At 38.4% G+C, this 22,564-nt stretch overlaps 1 protein-coding gene across 1 annotated transcript; it reads left to right on the top strand.

Moving 5' to 3' along the window:
- Window positions 1–1,505: 1,505 nt before the first annotated feature.
- On the top strand, window positions 1,506–22,124 carry zfyve16 (zinc finger, FYVE domain containing 16). The gene is made up of 18 exons (XM_027139548.2): window positions 1,506–1,662; window positions 2,302–2,400; window positions 3,894–5,926; window positions 7,673–7,769; window positions 13,887–14,063; window positions 14,201–14,346; window positions 14,558–14,768; window positions 15,406–15,528; window positions 15,621–15,776; window positions 15,887–16,111; window positions 16,833–16,915; window positions 17,471–17,575; window positions 17,666–17,816; window positions 17,922–18,002; window positions 18,277–18,442; window positions 19,204–19,309; window positions 19,407–19,583; window positions 19,811–22,124. The coding sequence occupies exons 2-18, from the start codon at window positions 2,331–2,333 to the stop codon at window positions 19,967–19,969; spliced, it is 4,266 nt and encodes a 1,421-aa protein (XP_026995349.1). The 5' UTR covers window positions 1,506–1,662; window positions 2,302–2,330; the 3' UTR covers window positions 19,970–22,124.
- The last annotated feature ends 440 nt before the right edge of the window (window positions 22,125–22,564 follow it).

The raw sequence follows: 22,564 nt of genomic DNA, 5'->3' as shown, positions 1-22,564 counted from the left end.
GTATACATGAATTAATAAGTAACCTAAGAGTCATATAACAAGTATCTAGTCAGGAATTTATTTAGATTTAATGCAGCATTAAGCACAGAGATGGAATTATTCATATCCCCAAGCTTAGTAACTATGTATGTGTATTAGCACCTAAGTGCTGTTCATTTCCCAAACCAGATCAGTAAGAAAGAAAGTGTTCATTAATTTTCTATAGCAGTAGCACTTACATAGAGGTGCTGGCAAAGCGACTTACATGTATAAAAAATAAATGAATTAAAAGTGTCCAAAAGCATCTATCAAAAAAAAACCCTTGTTATTGTTAATATGGTAAAGGTTTAAGTAGTGTCTATGAAAGGAGTCTCCAGTGTGAGGGCTTTGTAATGTAAAGTAAATGTCTTTGTAATGTGTTCAGCTACAGGAGAGTCTTCAGAATAGAAAACTTTGCTTCTTAGTAACATAACAACCTGTATTTTCTTTTTTCTTCACAAGAAGGAGAAAAAAGAAAGGCAGTTGAGGGAATATTATTTATAGCTGTGTAAAAGTGATAACAGGAAATAAATTATTTTAAGTCTCTTCACAATGTTACTTAAACAATGAATAAAATTACGTTCTCAAATTCTAAAAACGAGAGCTATGAATAATATATTTTAATTGCTAGCAGACTGAAGTGGTATAAGAGGAATAAGACAGAAAATGCTGTTGGAAAAAATCCACAGTAATTCTGCTTTGTGTCAGGTCACATCACACCATCTGGTTATTGGTTATTTTTCCAGCAACAGCTTGCCCCAACGTGTTTTTATTTCATATAGCAATACATGCATACATCTGCATACCATGATATGAACCTGAGGTTACAATGTTTTGCTTCCCTTTTTTTAAATTCATGCAAGATGAAAAAATAAGACTAGGAAATGCAAACTGACAGGTTTTTCTGTCTGTACCTTGAGCGTGTACATTGTGATTCATGAGTTTCCTCTGGGTACTTTGGTTTCGTCTATGAACTGTAGGATGACTGGTATTACTTTTAGTGTGTGTGTGTGTGTGTGTGTGTGTGTGTGTGTGTGTGTGTGTGTGTGTGTGTGTGTGTGTGTGTGTGTGTGTGTGTGTGTACAAAGAGAGATAGAGAGAGATGGGTTGGTACCCTGTCCAGTGTGTCTCCCAACTTGGTTGGATGGTAATGAAAACAGTTAAAGGACAGAAAAAGAGAGAGACAGAAAAAGCGAGAGAGAGAAAGAGAGAGAGAGAGAGAGAGAGAGAGAGAGAGAGACAGACAGACAGACAGACAGACAGACAGACAGACAGACAGACAGACATGGGTTGGTACCCTAGGGAGTCTCCCAACTTGGTTGGATGGTAATGAAAACAGGTAAAGGACAGAAAAATCAGACAGCCAAAAAGAGACAGCACGTAAACAGTACGTTTGTAATCATTTAGAGAAATAAAATCAAGTCCAATGTATAAACAGATGAATCTGCTGAGGCTCAGTGAAAAAGGTGCACTGTGCCTTTAAGAGAGTTTTTCCTGCTCCATACACCGGCGGTGGAAATGGTCTCACTGTGGAATTTATGTGGAATTATTAATAGGTTGCTTGGTCTCAATACTGAATCCCTTGTAGGACAAAACAGAGTTATTGCCCGAAAGACGAGGATTGGGACTATGAAGCATTTTACGGTAGCTAAGTCTCCGAAACAGAGACGTGACTAGTCATGTTATTGGGATTTGTTTGTGTCAGTAAATGGATAGCTAGCCAGCTAACGCGTAAACGGACTGAGTAGCTAGCGAGCTTTTAAAAGCTTCAGCTAACTATGCATAAGCTCTTTAGCTGGTTAGCTGCCATTCCATGTTTTAGATAGCAACATTGTAAAATGTTTAGGTTATAAGTTTTATAAACACTTAGCCTATTCTATGCTGTTTATTGAGTACACAGATAGTAGCAAAACAACCAACTCGCTAGTTAAATGTTGCTGCTAGGTGATGATACAGAAACGGTCCTAATTTTAAACACCGACGTTAATGTGTAACTTCTGTTATTAGCGAAAAGAGACGGGTTAAGATCTTATTCATCTATGTATAAGCTTGTTATTCACCTCGGTTTATAGTCCAGTTTTTTTTTTCTAATGACCAATAAACAGTTGAAGTTTACAGTGTATTTTTTTTTTTTTCAACTGTCCAAAATTGACGACTTCTAACAGTCAGCTTTGTTTATCTGATTATCCGGGATTATACTTACTAAATGGTATGGATAATGTTCTGGACAGTGAATTTGAATATAGGCCCATCTCTAAATGGACTTTTTAATTGTTTCCACAGGGTTAAACAAAGCATATTCCTTCTCTAGGATGGACAATTACTTCAAAGCTGCTGTATGTGACTTGGACAAACTCTTGGATGACTTTGAATCAAACACAGGTTAGAGTGTTCATGCTGTGTTTACGCTTTATACTGTAGCCTCATCTGAAATGGAGAAGCTTGGAGATATCTTACTGATTTTGTTCCCTATTTGTTTTTATTCAAGGATCAGTTGTACTTTCTGTCCATTTTATAGTAGCCCTATTTTTATAATAGCTATTGAAATGGGAAAAAAGACACACAAATATATTTTTTGTTATTCCTGTCAGAAGCAACACAGGAGATCAATAGCTAATGAATTTCTGTGACATGACATGAGCGACATCGAATGTTGGTGACAAGATGTGGGTGTGTCCAGCTATGTGACGATAAAAAAAGTTTAACTTTATGCAAACAGGGAACGACTTCAGTCAGTCATATTATGTGTACTGTATATACACTGGTGAATTTTATACGTAAACTATTTCCCTGCAGAATGTTTTGTTTAAGCAGCAAAGTAACTGATTTGGAAGGCTAGTTCCGAGACTCGCTAAAAATGTTGTTACTACAGAAAGCAAAAATAGGAACACCTACTGGTGATTTTATAGTACATTGGCTGGTGACTTGCAGCAATACAATAGCTGTAGTATTAATGGTTATATGCTGCAGAAAATTGCAGAAAAAGCAAACGCTGAAGACTCGGATTAAAAAAAAAATTGCAAAAGGGGATGTGATGTGTAATGATGTTACACAACACATCTTGGCACAAATCTGCTAAAAATCTGTGGTAAGTTTTAATAAATCACTTTTTAAAAGGTCTAAAAAGAAAACATTTGATGGAAGTCCACACAGGTCAATCAAGAAAATGCTTCACTTAAGCAGCAAACATTAGAGGATGTTTTAATCAGCAAGAGAAATTTCTATGAAAATGTGACAAAAGCCAGAAAAATTGCAGGCGAGTTAGTGACCAGGCACTCTCAGAAGAGAAACTATTGAAACCAGCTGATCTTTCTCAAAAAGAAGCTTCACTTATAATTGAATACCAAGAGAGATATAAAAACCATGCAGCCACATGAAAATCGGTTTAGGAACTGGTCTTTAGCAGAGTGGTTTGCAATTCTGTTGTTTATTTTGCTTAAAATGTAATTTTTCATTCAGACTTATTTGAGCTCAAGCATATCTTGCCCTGATGTGTCAAAGTTGCTATATACTTGTTTTCAAAAGCCTATGATTAGGAGTTTATTTTAAATATGTAATGTAATAGGTGTAATGTAAGGGATGTGAATCCTTCCTACTCAGAGCAGTTTTAGAGTATGGAACAGACTGAGCATCTCTGCTGTAAATGTATCAAAGCTTAACATGGTCTGTGATGCACTTCATCCTAACTTTCTTGCAAGAGACCCAAATCCTTTGTAAAATCACACTTTTACCAAAAGAACTAGCACTTTTTACCACAGCACAATAGATGCGATCGTAAACCATTGGATCTTATGAATGTATCTTATTAATGTATCACATGGTCATATGATTGCATAGCAATTCATATCATAAACTACATTTTTTTTTCATTGCAGAGGAGGCTGAGAACACGTCTACGACTTTCACAAGTTTTGCATGCCAGAACTCAAACCTCTACTCCCAATGCTTTATACCTGAGCCATCCACAGTATCACAAACTGTCCCTGATGTTAATTCCTTGCATTATGGTCCAACTGCACCTATTAATGCCCCTGACCAAAGAGATCTAGATACAAAAGGGAGGGTGTTGACTGGTGTTGACCTCATATCCTCTGTTGACAGTAGAACTTCCAAAAGCTCGACTCCTCCTTGTCCAGATAGATCTTTGAAACCTGTATGTGACCTTGTTAATGATACAGGATCGGCCATTCTCCCATGCACAAACAGTCATGATGCTTTCAAAGAGCTAGAGGTTGCTGAGAAACAGCTTGAGGAGGAGCTACTGGTAGATTTTGATAGTCCAGCTGTTATTTATCCAGAGAATGTAAAGCCCAGCCATGACGATTTACAGCGACTGGACACTGGTGGCCATTTTGATGGTCCCTCAAACTGTTTCAGTTTGCTGGATGTTATATTACCCATGGCTGTGGAGAGGACAGCTGAACTGCAGAAATATTCAAACAGCTTAGAGCCTTTGGATAATAATAAGGTTCAGTTGCCTCTAAGTAGCTGTCCAGAGGTGTCAAATTCATCTGAACTCCAAAACAACTCCCAGTGCACTTTAGAATCTGAAGTAACTCCCAATAACCTGATATGTTCAAGTGTAACAGAGGAGAACACTACAGCAACTGCTGATTTCAGTACAAGTCTGCCTAAAGTACCAGATGATGAACACTCTGTGGACAGTGGTGACAGGGACCATGAAATTACCACAGCCATTCCCACCAGTGAAGGGGAGTCTTCTCTATACTGCCTCCCCATGGCTGTATCCATGTGTGGATCTCTTGTGGCCTCTTCAATCCAGGAGACGATGGTGAGTGAAACCAAAGACAGCACAGAAATCCCTCCTTCTGAATCTAAAGACAGTCCGGACAGTGAAGAGACCGGAAACGTAATTGTTACATTTGCCGAAGTTGAGACCTCCCTATGTATTAGCCAACCAGATTCCTCACCTGAGGATGATCCTGAACTGGTCCAAATCATGTCAAACCCAGAAGCGTCAACACTTCCACCCTCTCTATATAACAGAACGTTTGAATGCAGCTTACCTTTTTCAGAGAATCTCATTGCTGGAGATTTGCCTGAGAGTAGCCAAACTCCCAGCAATGCACAGAGCCCCAATTACCCCATAGAATTTGATTTTACCGGTGATTTCCTTCCTGAAAGTGAGCAAAACATGATGATGGTAACCGATGAAGAACTAGATGCATACCTGATGGGTGAGGCACAGAGAAACAACTCTGATGTATCAGCCGAGAAATTTGTGGATGAAGGCTTTTCAGAATTTAACGGGGATTTAGAGGGAGAGTTACGAAGCTGCCCAGTTGATTCATTCGCCTCACCTGAAAGTGACCGATCTCTTCGCTTTTTAGACGAGAGTGAAGGTTCCAATGTTTCTTCGTCATCTCAGGAAAGCAGTCCCTTGAAACCAGACAACACAGAAACGGATAATAATACGGACGACATGCTGAGTTCCACTGCGATTCGGTCAGTCTGCAGTGCAAACCAGTCTCCATGTTATGGTGGAGCCAGACCAAAGCAGCTGTCCAGCCAAAACACAAGACCATTTCTACCACAAGACGGACAAAATGGCCAATCCGAGGAGAATGTTTCAAGTTCTGAGGAGGAGAATATCTCCCCTGCATCTCCCATTGTGAGTCCGGCTTCCAATCACAGCGTTGGTAACTTTGAAGCTACCGGTCATAGTGACAGCGATGATCACATATATGGCCATGAAGAACTTTCAGAGCCACCTCCTTACCCAGGGGAGGTTTCAGGAGAAGCAGTCGATCAGTCAGGAACAGAAGATAGAGGCCTCGGCTGGAGGCAGCCACCCTGGGTCCCTGATTCAGAGGCGCCTAACTGCATGAAATGTGGGCAAAGGTTCACCTTTACCAAGAGGAGACATCACTGCAGAGCCTGTGGCAAAGTAAGTCACATTCTTAGCTTTCATTTTGTTGTAGCCTTAACTGGTCATTGTGGGTTGTATTATGATGGCTTGTCTGTGATATTTCACCAAGGGCCAAAATAGAGCAATAAACTCAAGGTGTGTCCCAAATAACATAGTTCCAAGTCATTTTGTAGTATAAACAGTGTGAGTAGTGCGTTCACTCTGAACATTCCAGCAAGAACAAGTGCACTTCAAGAACCCGGATGATGCACTTATTCACTTGAAAAAACTAGGATTTGGACACTCATACACTAAACGCCCATCTTTCCTTACATAGACAAGGCACTGACACTGGGTGAGAAACTATTTTGAAGATGGCCAAGGACAAGCATCTTACAAAACATCTTACAAATTTCTTTCAACCTATGTTGTGATTTATTTCCACAATTTAAAAAAAAAAAAATTCCATACGCCACATTCTGCTAAAGCTAGTGCCATCACATTATGTGTGTTTAACATCAGATGCCATTGATCACAAAAAGGCTTATACTTCTGGTTAGTAAAATACGTTCGATTTGAGACCTTTCTAAAAATCCATACACTAAACAGTAAAGTACATAATGCATAATGTAAGTGTATAGGACCTCATTTGGGACACAAAAGTCACAAACGCTTCAGTGCACTAAACTCATCTATTGACAAATTGTGCTAATGAGATGGATTTCTTCAGTAGCAAGCCGAAAATTTAACATATAATCCCAGACGACCCACTTGACATTGGGATAAGTGTAATTAAAATGCATTTGACACACTTGTTTAAAGCACAGACACACGCAGGTGGTGCATATTCCTCGTCAGATATGTTGCCATAATGTGCTGTACTGTTCTGTAAATACACCCAAGTGACAAGTTAATGGAAATACCTGAATAACAGTGTAGAAACACATAAGTAGGACCTCCAGATTGATGTTCTGCCTCATGTAATTAAGCGGTTACTACATACCTTCACTTTGTGACGTGTGTAAACGCTAAGCAGGCCCAGTTGACCTCAGTTTTGGTCATGATGGCAAGTGACTAAATGGTTTTCTTTATTTGGAAATAACGTTTTAATAGGAAAGGGAATAACATTTAAAGCCGTACTGGGCTGGCCAAAAGTGACAGTGATGCATACTCATTAGTGCAATTATGTGTGTAAAGAAAAACAGGTCACTTCATGTGACTGAGAATTTCAGTATAGGATCTGATCAGCAACACATCCTTATCCTGACTGTCAGCAAGACATCCATCCATTATATAGGGAGATAAAAACAGACCAGGGCTCTACGTAGGTGAGGAAGAATTGATATGATCATCTGAGTCATCCTTTATCCTGTTCTTGACAAGTATAAAAGTTTTTCCATTCTGTAACGCATCTGATTCGACTGACCACCTACCTGTTAAGCCCTTAATGAATGACAAAGGCCAGGTGTGTTGAGGGTAAGAAAAAAAGGTTTATCCTGTAAGGAAACCTTTCTGTCCTGATGGGAGTTATGATTGTTGATGAGACAGGATCCACAAGATCCACAGCTCACTAAAGTTAGGCACTAGTATTGATATCAAGGCGCATTAAAGCTGTTCTAGTGTCTTCTAAATTTGTTGTTTTTCTCTCTTATTTGACAGTAGATTTGATGACTCAGTAGGTATTATTTATGACACTTTTCTAGACAATTTACAGTTGTTCATAATACCTGAAACAATTTATTTCCACTGTTTTAAGCTTTTTCTGACTGATATGTCTGGTTGTAGGTATATTGTGCCAATTGCTGCAACCGTAAATGCAAACTGAAATACATGGAGAAAGAGGCCAGAGTTTGTGTGGTCTGTTATGAAACTATACAAAGAGGTAAGTGATTTTTCCCCCCCTTGTCATCACCATTCACATTAAATGCTGTACAACATTTGGCACACAGCTGGAAAAACAATGGTGAAGTAAAAGAGCTTATGAAAGTGACCATGTAAATTGGTGAGATCCAACTCAATCTGCTGTTGTAAAGGTTTGAGTCCGACAGCAAAGTGGTTTCTCTTTAATCGTTCGAGTAGGTTGTTTGAAGCTGTATATGGAGTAAGTGAGAAATCTTTGGGTTGCTGCTGATTAGTACTGGTCTATTCTCAAAGTCTTACTCAATTCATCTATTTATCATTCCCACTTTTACACAAGATCAATGAAAACAGACATGATCTTTACAGTTGAAGATTGATGTAATGAAGATTTGTGTAACAGCTTTCAAGCTCTGGGGTAAGAGATCGCTTATAAATCATTTTCTGGAGTGAATTAATAGTCTGTAAGACAAAAGGATGATTGTAAGAATGAGGTTTGTGGTTTGTCAGGGTCATTTTGTAGCTGTGGGGCATATTGGTGTCACCTTTAAATGTAATATAGAGTGTCTTTGAAACACAAGTGATTTTCACACTGACCTCTGAGGCTGTTCACTACTCAGTAGTGTTCTTAAGTAAAGCTAAAGTTCTTAATGTAATATTATTTAGTTTGTACTAGAGTTAGGATGTGCATAATTTTGTGCAGGGCTACAATGAATCTGCAGGACAAATACCAGAAAACAGCCAAATGCTAAATTAGGGATATTAAATAGGGATATTAAAGTAAATATTCCAACTTGCACGAACACTTCATGTTTTTTGGCACAATGTATTTGCATCAATGTGGGCAGCAAACGCTGTGATAAAAAAAGGACATATTACACGCACATCCCCAATGATTTTGAACATGCATTTGTTAACACAGAGATGTGCTCAGTGGTACTTAGAACTTTCAAGACATGTTAAAAGACAAAGGCAGAAGTGCGACTGCAAGCTAAAATACAGTACAGTTTATATGACGAGTTTACACTGAACAATATGGCATGAATATTGTGTTTTGTTTTGGCTTGTTTTTAGCAAGAAGAAATTAACAAATGTTGTGTTAGATCAAATCTTTGTTCTGGGGAAACAAGTGTAGATTAAATGCAGAGAATTGGGTGCATACAAGTGTGTGTCTAACTGGTTGATCTGTAGTACAGCAGTGAAACAAGCAGGGATTTGAACACCGTTGTTGACAAAAAGGAAGGGAATTAATTTGCAGCCATGTTCTCTAACTCTGTGGGTAAAACCTATATTGCACAGAAGTTTTGTATTGTACTCAGAAGTTTCCTCCATGAATCATCTACATGAGTAATGCTTGGCTTAAAGTCTGACTTCTGAGATTGATCTTAAGCATGGGTTATTGTCTGTGTTTTCCTCCGGGTTCTCATTTCCTCCTACTGGTGTGAAATGCTTCGTAAGTATACGGTCATTTAAGAGTCTTGTGTGAAGATATTTTAAAAACGTTTGAGCTAAATATCCGTGACCACATGTTATAAAATGAATCTGAACTAAAGTGTATGATAGTTATTATATTTCTTCATAAACCATTTGGTGTTTTCCTTACTGATGTTTTCTGTGAACGTTTTTAAAAAACAAACAAACTTGTATATCCTTAGTATAACCATCTTCTCCAAGATATTCCATTATATCATATTATATTCTAATGTTGCTGTTTATTTGCTGCAGCACCCCAGATTACTGTGTCGACGTATATTTCTGTTAACCGATAACAGAAGATGATAACAAATTAAAGATAAATATGAGAACAAATCTTATGTTTAACGGAGAATGAAAGTTGCATTTCTGCTTTCGTTCTTTCGTTCTTTCGGTGCACTTGCACCATCTACTGTTGATACTTGATACTTAACACTTCACAGAGCTCCTAATCCTAATTACATAAATATGATATATAACCTAAAAACGAGAGAATGAAAGTATCAGTAACAGCAGGAGAATGATATTAAATACACATTCCAGTGTTGTTGTTGTTGTTGTTGTTGTTTTTATGTGAATGCCTAATTGTGCAAAGTTGTAAAATCTACACCCCAAATACAGATTTCACAGTGTATAACCCAAAATCACAATGTGTTTGGTCTTATAAACTGTTAATGTTATTCATGAGCCATCAATTGATCTTAAAGGTAGGGTCTCCGTTGTTTGAAAGCCAATGTTGACATTTGAAATCACCACTAACCCAAAATGCCCCTAACCCAAATGGGTCCCACCCCTGTATTGATAGCTCCACCCACACATACATACTTAACCCAGGCAACTAATGCAAAGAAATGTGTCTTTATCATAGCTGAAAGGGAGAACAATACGATTGCAGATAAACAAAGAAGCAAAAATGACACACAAGCATAATCATGCAAAGGAAGGCATATATTAGTTCTGTAAAAACAAAGCAAAACCAACGTTACTCACCTATCGAGAAGGAAAAAAGCAACCTCGGTGTCTTAAGTAAAGTTGGACACGTATTCACAGATTTGAATTTCCCGAGTCAGTAACTCCTGAGCTAAACACTGTTACTACACAAAACATGGTTGTAGCTGCCTCTCTACATTACTACGATAGAAAAGAGGTGTTATTTGTGTAGTAACAGCGTTTAGCTCAGGAGTTATTGACTCGAGAAACTCCAATCAGTTCTCTCCAGCGCTGGAAAACTGATCCTATATTAACACATCCTACTTCTTGCCTTATCGTACGTCTTTCTTTGCTTTCTTTCTTTGTTTTTATCCTCCATGTCAATGTTAAAACCGCTTTCTGCTAATGTCACACATGCGCACTGAACACTCTCTCCGCCCATATTGACAAGACACGACCCTTTCTGCTCATTGGCTACACGTTTGTTTTGTTTGGCGGCCCAACGCAGTTTTCTGAAGCATTACTCAAACAACGGAGACCCCACCTTTAATATTTCACTGTTTTACCAGCAGCAAAAGGTTAACAGCACACAATCCTACTCTTCTGATAATATTTGTTTATTTAATGCTTAAATATACATATATACTATATTCATTTTTTGTTGTTGTTTATTAGTTTGTTTATTTTTAATGTCAGTCGTACATTAGGGCCACATTAAAAAATGAGGTCACAGTAGCTGTTGGCTCCATACAATACCAGGCATGGACTACTTTTAGATCTGCAGGTCTTTGTACTCCTTTATCCCACACATGGACTTGAAATTTTGAAATTGGGAAAAAGATTAGACGTTTAAAATACATAACTGATATGAAATAAAGTGTCTGGAAATGTAAGAGGAGATATCATATCTAGATCATTACTCTGCTTGGGAGTTTGTATAGATCCACACAAGCAATCTTGGCTCAAACAGTTTGTGTGTGTGTGCGTGTGTGTGCATGCCTGTGTGCATGTGTGTGTGTGTAAAGAAGAACCTACAAAGATAGCAGAATGATCCTATAATGCAGCATGTGATGGTGATTTCCGTTCCCTATTTTAATGAGATATGTAGCAACTAGAATGAGTCATTAATTTACATACAAGAAGCATTAAAAAAGCATATGCTGTCTTAGCCGGTGCTAATTTGTTAGTCTGCTTTTTTGCTAAGTGATGCACTGATTAGATCCATCCATATCCACATATCCTTCTTGTTTTGCCAGCTTTTATTGTGTAGAGTGAAAATGTAATTGTGAATAAGACTGTTTTTGTTTTTAATGAGCTCTGGTGGAAAAAAGGTGTCTATCGGCGCAGGTCCATTTGCACATTAAAAAGAACATTAATCATCAGTGTTGGCACATGAGGGAGAGCAAAACAGAAAAGCAGTGAGACTTATTTGCTGGGTGGTGCCTCTGGGCACTGGTTGTCCTTGAATGTGTGTGGCATAGATCCACCTGGGACGCTCAGTGCTCTCAGACTCTCTGCTTCAGCTTTGGGCAGCGATTCAGACACACACATACACACACCCTCCTCTTCAGCGTCAGGACAGGAAAGCATACGTCACCTCCCTCTGTTCCTTACGGTCGTTTCTCAGTCCAGGACAGCCATTTAATACAGACTCGTCCATCTTAGCAGGCATTTGATGGAGAGAGGAAGGTGGGACTATGATTGTTATTGTGGAGGTTAGACCCAGGACAGATAGGAGCACGGCATGATCGCGTGAAAGTGGGCCGCTCACTGTCTGGAAAGAGGCTGTAAGGCGAAAGGATGTCTGCCCTCTCTCTCTCGTTCTCAACCCTTGCTGGGTTCAGGCTGAAATGCTCCAGGGAGATTGAACTGAACACACGCACCATGACTAAGATGGAAGGAAATTCAGGTTCATAGTTAAGGTAAGATAATTTGCTACTCCAAATACAATGCAAGCAGATTGTTAAATACTGACTAGGCTTTATTACACAAGTTCCTTGAAGTCTCCTTGACACTAGCGAAGCGTCTTTTCGGCACTGCTTGTGCTCAGGACAGTTAGATTAACAGCGTAGTTGAAGGACACACAGTATGTCTGACATAGGTTGCCATCATCATGAGTCATTCGAGTGCCTTTGTTGTGCTGTGTTTTCTGTTTACACTGCCAGTTTACATGTCCGTTCTCATCAGAACCAGTGCCAGCGTAATCGAGTCGATGAGGTTCTATGATGCTTAATCAATATACCGCAAGGCGAGGCTTACTCAGCACTTTGGTTGGACTCAGCAGATATGAATGCCACATCTGGCACTAGATCTCACAAGCAACTTTTACTTACCTCAATGCATAATCAACTCCCGTGGTCTGCTGTGGTTTTCCAGTTGAACATAATGTCTTTAACTGTGGGTTCAAGTTAATTCCTTTGTTTTAAAATATTCATGTTTAAGTAAAAGATCTTCATTAAACCATGTTTAACTCTTAGTTCATTTATCGACCTGTTTGTAGAATTCTGTCAATATAAGTATATCGATGTCAGTTCTCCTTTTTTAACCAAACATCAAACATTATTCTTCTGCACAGATTTTTTTTAATTTAAAATGAATGTTATTTAAGATAATGAAAGTCCTTGGGTTGTAAACATAAATGTTGAATCAGATCAAATTTGATTCCCCGTTCTGATTCTGTTCATCGTTAATGTTTGTGTCATGAGACTATACTGATATAACATGTCATGTACGTAAATGTGAGGACATGAACGTGCACACGACCGTGATCACAAAGATTGCCGTATTTTCCACACCATAAGGCGCACCGGATTATAAGGCGCAGTCTCAATTACGGGGTCTATTTCTGTACTTAACCCATACATAAGGCGCACCGTATTATAAGGTGCATGCTAAAACATATGGTCTACAAAAAAGGTAACAGAAGCAAAACAGTGTTTAGTTGAGCTTTATTCTACTATTTAACAATACACACACATAATTTTTTAATCAATCTTCTCCTACAAATCCATCAAAGTCCTTATCTACTGTGTTTTCTTAACTTGGCGCAGTACATTTTCTTGCTTCCTCCACTTCCGAACCATAGATACATTGATGTTGAATTCTTTCAGCTGCTCTATTCCCATTTACAACCGTGTAACTGATAGCCTGTAGTTTGTATTGTGCCTCGTAAGCATCGGATTTTTATTGGCGGATGGCAAACCAACTTAAGGTGCGTTTACCGCCACCTACTGGACTGGAGTGTGGAGCGCATAATGGTTAGGAAGAAACAAATGTTGTTTTGCAACATACCGGTAGTATACCTACCAGTAACGTGGTGGAGGTAAGCGTACGTACTGTACGTATTACATAATGTTCTCTGATTGGTTTATCGCTGCCAGCGTACATAGTGTATGTATTACGTCCCTGTGTCAGCGGGAAATGGTCCGACAGTCAGTCAAGCAGAGCGCTTACCAAAGTCGCACAACATTTTTACAGATTTTTGGAACTCAGTGCACACATAAAGCGCACTGGATTATTAGGCGCACGGCCGATTTTTGAGAAAATTTAAGGCTTTTAGGTGCGCCTTATAGTGCGGAAAATACTGTACCTTAAAGCACCCTGCTGTCACTCGTGAAATGTTTAGTATTAGCAACTGGTATTAGTATGTCATAGAAATAAATAAACATATACACAAATGTGGGATTGGTGCATCTCCAGAGTGTGCTTTTGATTGATGATTTGATTGCTGTTTTTGTAGCTCAGGCCATTGAGAGAATGATGAGCCCTACCGGGCCTAGTCCAAATCCTAACATCCCATCCGAGTACTGCTCCACGATTCCTCCCATGCAGCAGGCTCGAGCAGCAGGCACCCTCAACTCCCCGCCCCCTACTGTCATGGTGCCAGTTTCTGTTCTCAAACATCCTGGTAATGATGGTAAGCACACGACCTCATCTGACGCTCAGCTCAGTACGAGGAGAAACATCTAGTTAAAATTGTGGCTATGATCAGGTCGAAGCATTCACCTTTGGCAATACATGGTTGGCTAAATGTCTTTGTTATTTATTTGCTAGGATTTCCAAAAGAACAGAAGCATGTCTGGTTTGCCGATGGAATACTCCCGAATGGCGAGGTGGCTGATACCACTAGGCTTTCTGTAAAGCCACGGAGATCCTCTCAGGACTCCAGTCCGGTTACACCAGACCCTCCAACAGTATGGGTAAAGCAAGCTAATTCTAAAAGTTGTCATAGTTTTGTACTCTCGCTGATGAGTATTACTGGAATACACACTAGTTTATTCTGTGCGTTTTTTCAGATTCTATGTAACATTGGTTTAGAAAGCTGTATAAATAGAGCCTATTAAATCACAAACACTTTGCTGGTCACAACGGGAGCAGAGTGTTAAGTTGAACTGCTTGTGTCATCTTTAGCCTACTAGCAAAATCCCAGAAGGAAGCGAGGGTTCAGCACACAGCTCTGAGACTGGTTCAGAGGCACCAAGGAAGGCAACCAGTGGGCCTTGGGACTATGCGTTACTCTGTGGCCTGGGCAGCTGTGTGCAGCGGGCTCTGAGTCTCCTGCCTGATGATGACGATGGTCTGCCGCCACTGCTCATCACAACAGGAGAGGAAGATGGTGGAGGTGAGAACGGCTCCATTTGAATCCATTTGTAATCGAAATGTTAGCATTAAATGGAATACACCGTGTCCTTCTTCTTCTTCTTCTTCTTCTTCTTCTTCTTCCTCCTCCCATGCTATCTAATACTGGTTCCCGATGCTTAGGTTTGCCTGCACTGTGCTCACTAGCCTGGATGATTCTTTAAACATTCTAATGATGTTTCATCTGGATACTTGTTGGAAGATTCTGTAGTAGCTTCTGAGATTACTGTCATACGCCTTCTGTACGTAATCATGCTTATGCAAACATTGTGTGTTCATAAGTATGATTACATACACAAGGCATATGTTACATACTTTCACAAGGCATTTGGTAGCAGAACATTTATTATGAATATGTGATATCTTATTAGTTCTTTTCCAAAATAAGTATCAATGCATCTCTAATAGAATCACACCTCATTGGAATGTGTTCTGAGAGATGAATAGTCTTATAAGCATACTATATATCTGAATGAATAACAAAATAAACCATAAGATAAGATTAGTTTTACAAAAAGTAAAGTGGAAATGAACAAACACTGATTAGATAAGAAAAGGTTTTTGTAAACACTAAGAACTACACGCTACATGGTATTATGTAACATTGCTCCCTTTTGCAGAGTTGTTAGTGGAGGAACGACCTGCTGCCTGTCAGATTATGCTGCTTTTAGAGGAAGGAGGTCCAAAACCTTTGACGTTTGTGCTGAACGCCAACCTCTTGGTCAATGTGAAGCTGACTACATGTATGTCTTTTGATCAGTTAATTAATGAAATATAGTTCTGAGCACACCATTGGTTTTATGACGCTCGTTCTTTTAATTCACTTGTGTTTTAGATTGTGGGAAGAAGTGTTGGTGTTTGAGCTCTAACGGTCTTCAGGGAGTCGGACAGAGAGAACTGGCATTCATTATTGAGCGTCTCCCCGAGGAGAACAGTCTGCCTAGAGATGTCTTCAGCCTTTACATAAGCATATTCCAAGATGCACAGAAAGGTATGTAATTGCCATTTGTAAGAGAATAAGGAATGTGTCACGGTCATGTCGGTTCTACAGATTATGTGCTCTTTCTGAATTTTACCTTTGATGGCCTTTTTTGACTACAGGGAAATATATTGAGGAACTCGGCAACGTGACATTTGCGGACAGTTTTTTGGGAAGTAAGGAACACGGTGGCTTCCTCTTTTTTTCTCTGAGCTTTCAGCCTCTGGAGGGTCTTGACCTGCCTCACAGCTCCTTCTTGTTTGGGGTCCTTATTCATAAATTGGAGGTACCCTGGGCAAAAGTGTTCCCCCTCCGTTTAGTACTCGGTATGGGAGCAGAGTGTAATGGTGAGTCTGGTATTTAAAATTAGCCCACATCTTAGATCACGTCTGCAAAAGTTATGCACACACTACATTTTGCTTTAAACACTATATACAGTGTACACTTCATTATAACAGTCACTCCTATTAACAATATGTACAGTGACAGTCACTATGCTATGAATATTCCGTACAGTATTCCAACATTAAATGTGCTTTCGTTCACATTATTATGAACAATATACAGTAACAGTCACTTCATGAACACTAGATACAGTAGTTATGAGAGGGAATTTCTTTTTTTTTTGGGGGGGGGGGGGGGGGGGGAATGGATTTAGACCTTTAACTAATTCCCCATCACAAACAACACAGAAAAACACAGCACACAAATTTTATGCTATACACATTCATTGTGTGTGTTTTTAACAATATGTTTGGACACATTGCACTACTTCAGGAAGTGCTGGGATGGTGGTTGGTGGCAGCAAATGCCACAATTGCTTATAACTGAATGAATATTGTTTTGCATTTATTAACACTGCCTGTTTACCCAAGTGGAATTTCAGACAAAAAGAGATTGATTGTTACACAGACAAAATGATTTTTATTATTAGCATATCACTCAATAATCATATTTACTTCTTATTTTGAGCAGAATAATGTCTTTGATTGTAACTCAGGTCTTAAACTCATTTTCTTTTAACCTTCTTCCCCACAATTGTTTTGTTTGTTTGTTTGCTTTGGCCAGTGTATCCCTGTCCTTTGGTTAGTGTCCGGTTCCGTGAATCTGTATTTAAAGAGACAGGACATACCATCATGAACCTGCTTGCAGTAAGTGCCACCTTTTAACTTATATTCTACCTTAAATCCTTTTCATCTGCTGGGACACAAGTCACACAGCCTTTCATATAACATGCCTCACATTTCCAGCATAAAGCCATTAAAGATTTTAGCTACATAATCATAATCACCAGGCACACAAAATTATTATAAAGAGTAGGTATATAGATTTAAGTATAGAAGTATAAATATAGACTTAAGTTCATCCCAGGACAGCTCATCCCCATGATTAGGTTAGTGCTGATTTATAGCTTCTTATGGATTTCTTTTCTTTTTTTATTATTATTATTGATCTCACATGCTGTGATTCTCTGATTAAATGGCTACTCAGTAAATTGCCTCTCTGCCCTAATTTAAGCCTTCAAGATTGTTGTTCCTTTTCTCCATTTCTCAGACCTAATCTATCTCTTTCATCCTAATGGTGCACATAATAATGCACAGCATATTGTCATGCTCGTATATGAAAGACTAATAAAGTGAAATTTGTCGGACTGTCAGTCGTAGGCGCACTGCCTAGAAATTGAACACTTCTTCATTTTATTGCAGGACCTGAGGAATTACCAGTACAGTGTACCAGTAGTAGACAACCTGAGGATCCACATGGAAGTGGGCAACAGCTATATTGACATACCCAAGTCAAAGTTTAATGAAGTGATTTCCCAAATACATTTACGCATTCTCATTCTTCTAAAATATTCCTGGGTTGTTGATTGTCAGGTTAAAACCATGTATCACTTGCAGATGCTGAAAGTGGTGAATTCTTCCAACGAGCATGTAATAAGTGTTGGAGCTTGCTTTAGTAGTGAAGCAGACTCGCACTTGATCTGTGTTCAAAACGAGGACGGAAGCTACCAGACGCAAGCCAACAGCATTCAGGGAAAACCCAGAAGAGGTTAGATGGTTTTAATACTTCTCTGTATTACCGATTTGTCTTTTCCAAAGCTAACATATTATTGTAATTCCATCTTCTTAATTTAATGCTTTCTTTCTTTTTTAGTAACTGGTGCAAGCTTTGTGGTTTTTAATGGTGCTCTGAAGGCCTCTTCAGGATTTATTGCCAAATCTAGCATTGTGGAAGGTACTGTCAAAGCCTCATGACACTAAGTTTGTCTAGCTTTAAATACACATGCATAACAAAGAGCTAAACAAATGCAGACTTTAGCTAATGTATGGCATCATGTTTACTCTTATTTAAATTGGACAGAATTTGTGTTGCTTTTATTATGAGGGTTCATTTTAAAATGTTTTTTATTGAATCGTTACTCTGGAATTGATTTAAGTGTCTTTAGTATATAGAGTTTTAGCCATGTATAGCTATCGAATAGCTGTTTCTCTGTCTGGAAATCCTTCAGATGGGTTAATGGTGCAAATCCCCCCGGAGACAATGGAGGCTCTGCGCCAGGCCCTACGGGATCAAACAGACTTCCGAATCACCTGTGGAAAAACTGACACAGCACCAGAGGACAGAGAAAACGTCAACATTCGCTGGGTGGACTATACGGCTCCCGTCAATACAGGGTAATGCAAATGCTCTGCTAAATTTCAGGCTGATCAATACTAATTGAGAGCTGCGGTAAATACACTTTGAGTGTTTGAATGACTGCTGGGTGCATTTAATATCAGCTTCAAGAGCATGTTTGCTTGCACAGTTTTATTTAAAATAGAAATTTACTTTACTTCATTGTACTTTATACAAATCTCTGAAATGGCACTAAAAGAGATGAGAACCTTTCTTTCAGTAGATATTATGATAGATATTGTGTTGTCTAAAGCATGTTGTGTTGTCCACTTCAGTGGTGTTCATGGGTTGTGATCCGGAAGGCCTTAGCATATCATTTACATCAAATCATCAACCATTTCATTAAATTATTCAGTGATCACTGAATTCTCAGTGTAAAAAAAAAAAACAAACAAAAAACATCTCCTGTCTTGTATAGAAATCATAATGTAATAATAATCCTGGTTAGCAGTGATGCTTCCATCTATTATTATTCCCAGTGGCAGTGGAGTCCAGTCTTGTCTGTTGTGGGAGCAGATTCTTATTCCATTCAAGCAGGAGTCCCACCTGATTCCTGTTTAATCAGTGATCTTTGCTTACAGTAGACTCTGGTGTGTCTTCTGCTTGGTTGGAATGTAAACCTGCACCCACGCTAGCAGGAATTGGGCACCTCAATCATGGGTACAAATGAATCCAGAAAAATGTTTCCCCATCCCATAACAGGTGCCACTGGTTTTCCAAATTAATTTGACCCTCACCTGTGCTTGTGGTGTATTTTTAGCGTGGTCAGCCCCATAGACGGCAAGTCTCTAGAGGGTGTGTCCAGTATCCACATCCAGCAGGACTCTGAGTTTGAGATGGATGGGAGGACTATAAAGTGCACAGAGGTGTGTTCTCATAGGATTTTCTCATATGAGAGGGGAAAAAAATTCATTGTCCCCTTTTTTTTTTAACCCGTTCTTTTTCCCCACTTATTCCCACAAGGTTTTCTACCTTCTGAAGACCCCAGACTGCACCCTCTCTGCCGTTCTTTCCTCCTGCACTCAGTTCCAGAGAGAGATTGCCACTGCCAGCTGTGCAGCGCTGTGTCCTCACCTCTCTGTCCTCGTCGCAAATGGAATTAACCATCTCGCACTTCGAGTATCTACTGACACAGACATGGTAACTATTGCCTTAAATAAACTGTAAACTTACCTAAAACAAACACAGCTACAGCGTTGCTGTAACAACAGGTTGTTATATTAGTGTGGACTGATTTTCTAGGATATAGATTGTACATTAGTTTGACAATCTATGTTTAACATTACCACCAACAATACTATTAATCAGCACTGATTACTCGTTTTAATTTACACTTTATCGCACCATGGTTTTTCCCCCCCGTCCAGGTTGAGTATCAGGCCGGGTCAGGCGGAAGCCTTCTGCCTCAGAAATATATGAATGAGTTGGATGGAGCACTGATACCTGTTATTCACGGTGGAAGCTCCTGCGTCCCACACCAAGCCATGGACATGGAGTTGTTCTTCTTTATTACACAAACCCATTGAGTGTGAAACACCAAAAACAGAGCCTTCCACTAACAGGGATGATGTCCCTCCTTTAAACCATTTAAAAGCAAAGCTGGATAAACAGCAAAATAACTGAGCAGACATGGTAAACTCTGACAAGGTATGGAACGGGTGCAACTTATAGAAACTGCCTGTAATTGATATCATAGAGCTAAAGAAGGGAGTTTACTGAGTCTCTACTCGATGCAGTTGGTTAAGGTTTTATGGACATATAAACTCAATAGTATTTTCTATGAGATTAAACAGAATGAAAGGCACTGCGTTCTTTAATAAGAAGTATTTTCGAGACAGTAGCTTTTAAATCTGCAGTATGATTTTTTTTTTTTCATTGGTACATTCTTGATGTTACTCTTGGAAGAAGCTTCATTTCATCCCGTGTTCTGTATGAAGAACGTTTATCATTTCTTTAAATACATGTGATCCCTCCTTTACTACACAGGGGCTATTGAGCTCTTAAATATTTTCCAAAATTTGTACATGGATTCATCTCTCAGTTCTGTTAAGCTTTTATTAAGCTTAAAGACTATTTTTGCAATAATTTCACATGTTAAATAAAGATTATATTTTTGATAGGCCATCATGTTAGTTTTGCAGTCTCATTGCAAAAAGAGCTGAACTTAAGTCCTTTGAGGACCATAACTTTGACATACTTATCCATTACATATTGAAGAAAGCATTAAATAATCATTATAATAGCATTAATAAAATTGCAGAATTTGCTTAAGTACAAATCTATTGAAGTAGAATTATATTTAAGAGTAGGCTACAAACTTTTCCAAACCAACTCCGTACCATAACACTACAAACCACCGATGTTTTAATCTATTCAATTTAAAATATATATATATATTTTTTTTCCCATCAAGGCTGTTTTAATATCAGTTGGCTTTTGTTTAGTGAATATGTATGTGACTTGACAGTTCAAACGACGCATAATGTAGCCAGCACTAATCCTCTGGTCTGATCTTTTAAGACCTCTCTGACTTTATAATATATAATACATTTTCTTTTTTTTTTTTTATCTCCCATCCTCACAGTATTACTATATTATTCCAGTATATAATTCCTCAATCAATCAGAATCATTTTTGTTGTCTTACACCATCTTGCCAGATGCTTAAGCAGCCTAAACTTGATTATGGCATGTGTAAGTATGAGAATAATTGTTTTGCAAAGAACCTTGAATGGCATCTTATTCCATAAGCACTGACAGATAAAAAAACAAAAACAAAAAAAAAGCAGTGACATCCAATGAAATCATTTTTCATGCAGCAGATCGATTTAGTGTGCGAGCACGTGTGAACCAGCGCACGACACATGCTAAGCAAAACAATACATCACACTTTTATTTGAATTACCGAGTGAAAAAAATCGTGTGAAAAGTGTGAAATGTTTTTTTTTTTTTTCCACGTGTTTTTCTGCCAATTTCTGTGGTGGATTACAGAGAAAAGAGATTCATTTACATTCTGAAAACTCATTTATTGAGTAAGCGCAAAGAAAGGTGAAACATGTTCTTGAAAACCAGCAACAATGAAGTTCTTGGATGCCAGCCATTAACAGGTTCCAAAATACAGAATATGCACTTTCATAAACATGAACTTAATGACCAAGAAGTGATTGTATGTTATTAGATTTCATGTCGTGTGTGTATACTGCATTTTCAGTTTGTGCTTTATTTTTCTTGCCTGAAGATGATTGTGATTAGATGATGTATAATGCTACATACATCATAGTCTCTCTTCAAGAAACCATATAAAAGAGCCTGCCAAATGAAATAATTAAACTGTGTGTGTATCTATTATATTTAAGAAAAAAAATGTTTTATTTATTTTATTTTTTTTGGTGGGTTACTTGGGAAAGATTGTGTTTTTGTTTATTTTTTCTCTTTTGTTCATAATACGGGTTTGTCAGCATCCTGTAAACAATATACAAGCAAAGTTACTACTAAATACAGTATGTAAGTGCAGATCATTTCTTCTGGGCAGATAAAGAGGAGATGTGTTTCATCTCATATGACGTTGTGCTCGTTTCTATCTGGAGGTTCAGTTTGGGGTGGTTTAAATTATTTTTATTCTCACCTTGTACAATGTTGATTTAATTGATAAATCATCAATAAACAGATAAATTTTTTAGAACTTGCGAAAAAAGAAATGCTCAATGTCTATCTGTTTAGTGATGTTTCACATGTAACTAAGCAAATTACTGCAGTTATATATATTTTCAGTTGGCATCAAGTTATTCAACCAAGAAGTCAAGTCAAGTCAACCGTAACTGATGCAGTGAGTAGCTTCTCATTAACCATGTCAGAAGATATACGATGGAGCATGAAAGTTTGTGAACCCTTTAGAAAATAGACTATAAATATAACCCTAAACCTCAAGTCCTAAAAGCAGACAAAGTGAACCCAAACAAATAAAACAAAAATAATATACTTTGTAATTTATTTATTCACAAAAATGGTCCAAAATGATAGATATATGTGACTGGCAAATGTATGTGAACCTGTAGGGTTAACAGTTCATTTGTAGGCCAAATTATTTCAATCAATATGATGACAGTCAGGTGTCAGTGAGTA

The sequence above is a fragment of the Tachysurus fulvidraco genome, chromosome 20 (assembly GCF_022655615.1).
Source record: "Tachysurus fulvidraco isolate hzauxx_2018 chromosome 20, HZAU_PFXX_2.0, whole genome shotgun sequence".
Taxonomy (NCBI): Eukaryota; Metazoa; Chordata; class Actinopteri; order Siluriformes; family Bagridae; genus Tachysurus; species Tachysurus fulvidraco.
The sequence above is the reverse complement of the archived record's forward strand: the minus strand, read 5'-3'. Positions and strand labels throughout refer to the sequence as shown.

Excerpts from the sequence above, each read along its gene's own strand:
- zfyve16 (XM_027139548.2), top strand. The coding sequence starts at position 2,331 with ATGGACAATTACTTCAAAGCTGCTGTATGTGACTTGGACAAACTCTTG. Across the intron at positions 14,347-14,557 it reads CAGACCCTCCAACAGTATGG|CCTACTAGCAAAATCCCAGA; the intron begins GTAAAGCAAGCT and ends TGTCATCTTTAG. Across the intron at positions 15,529-15,620 it reads CAATGTGAAGCTGACTACAT|ATTGTGGGAAGAAGTGTTGG; the intron begins GTATGTCTTTTG and ends CTTGTGTTTTAG.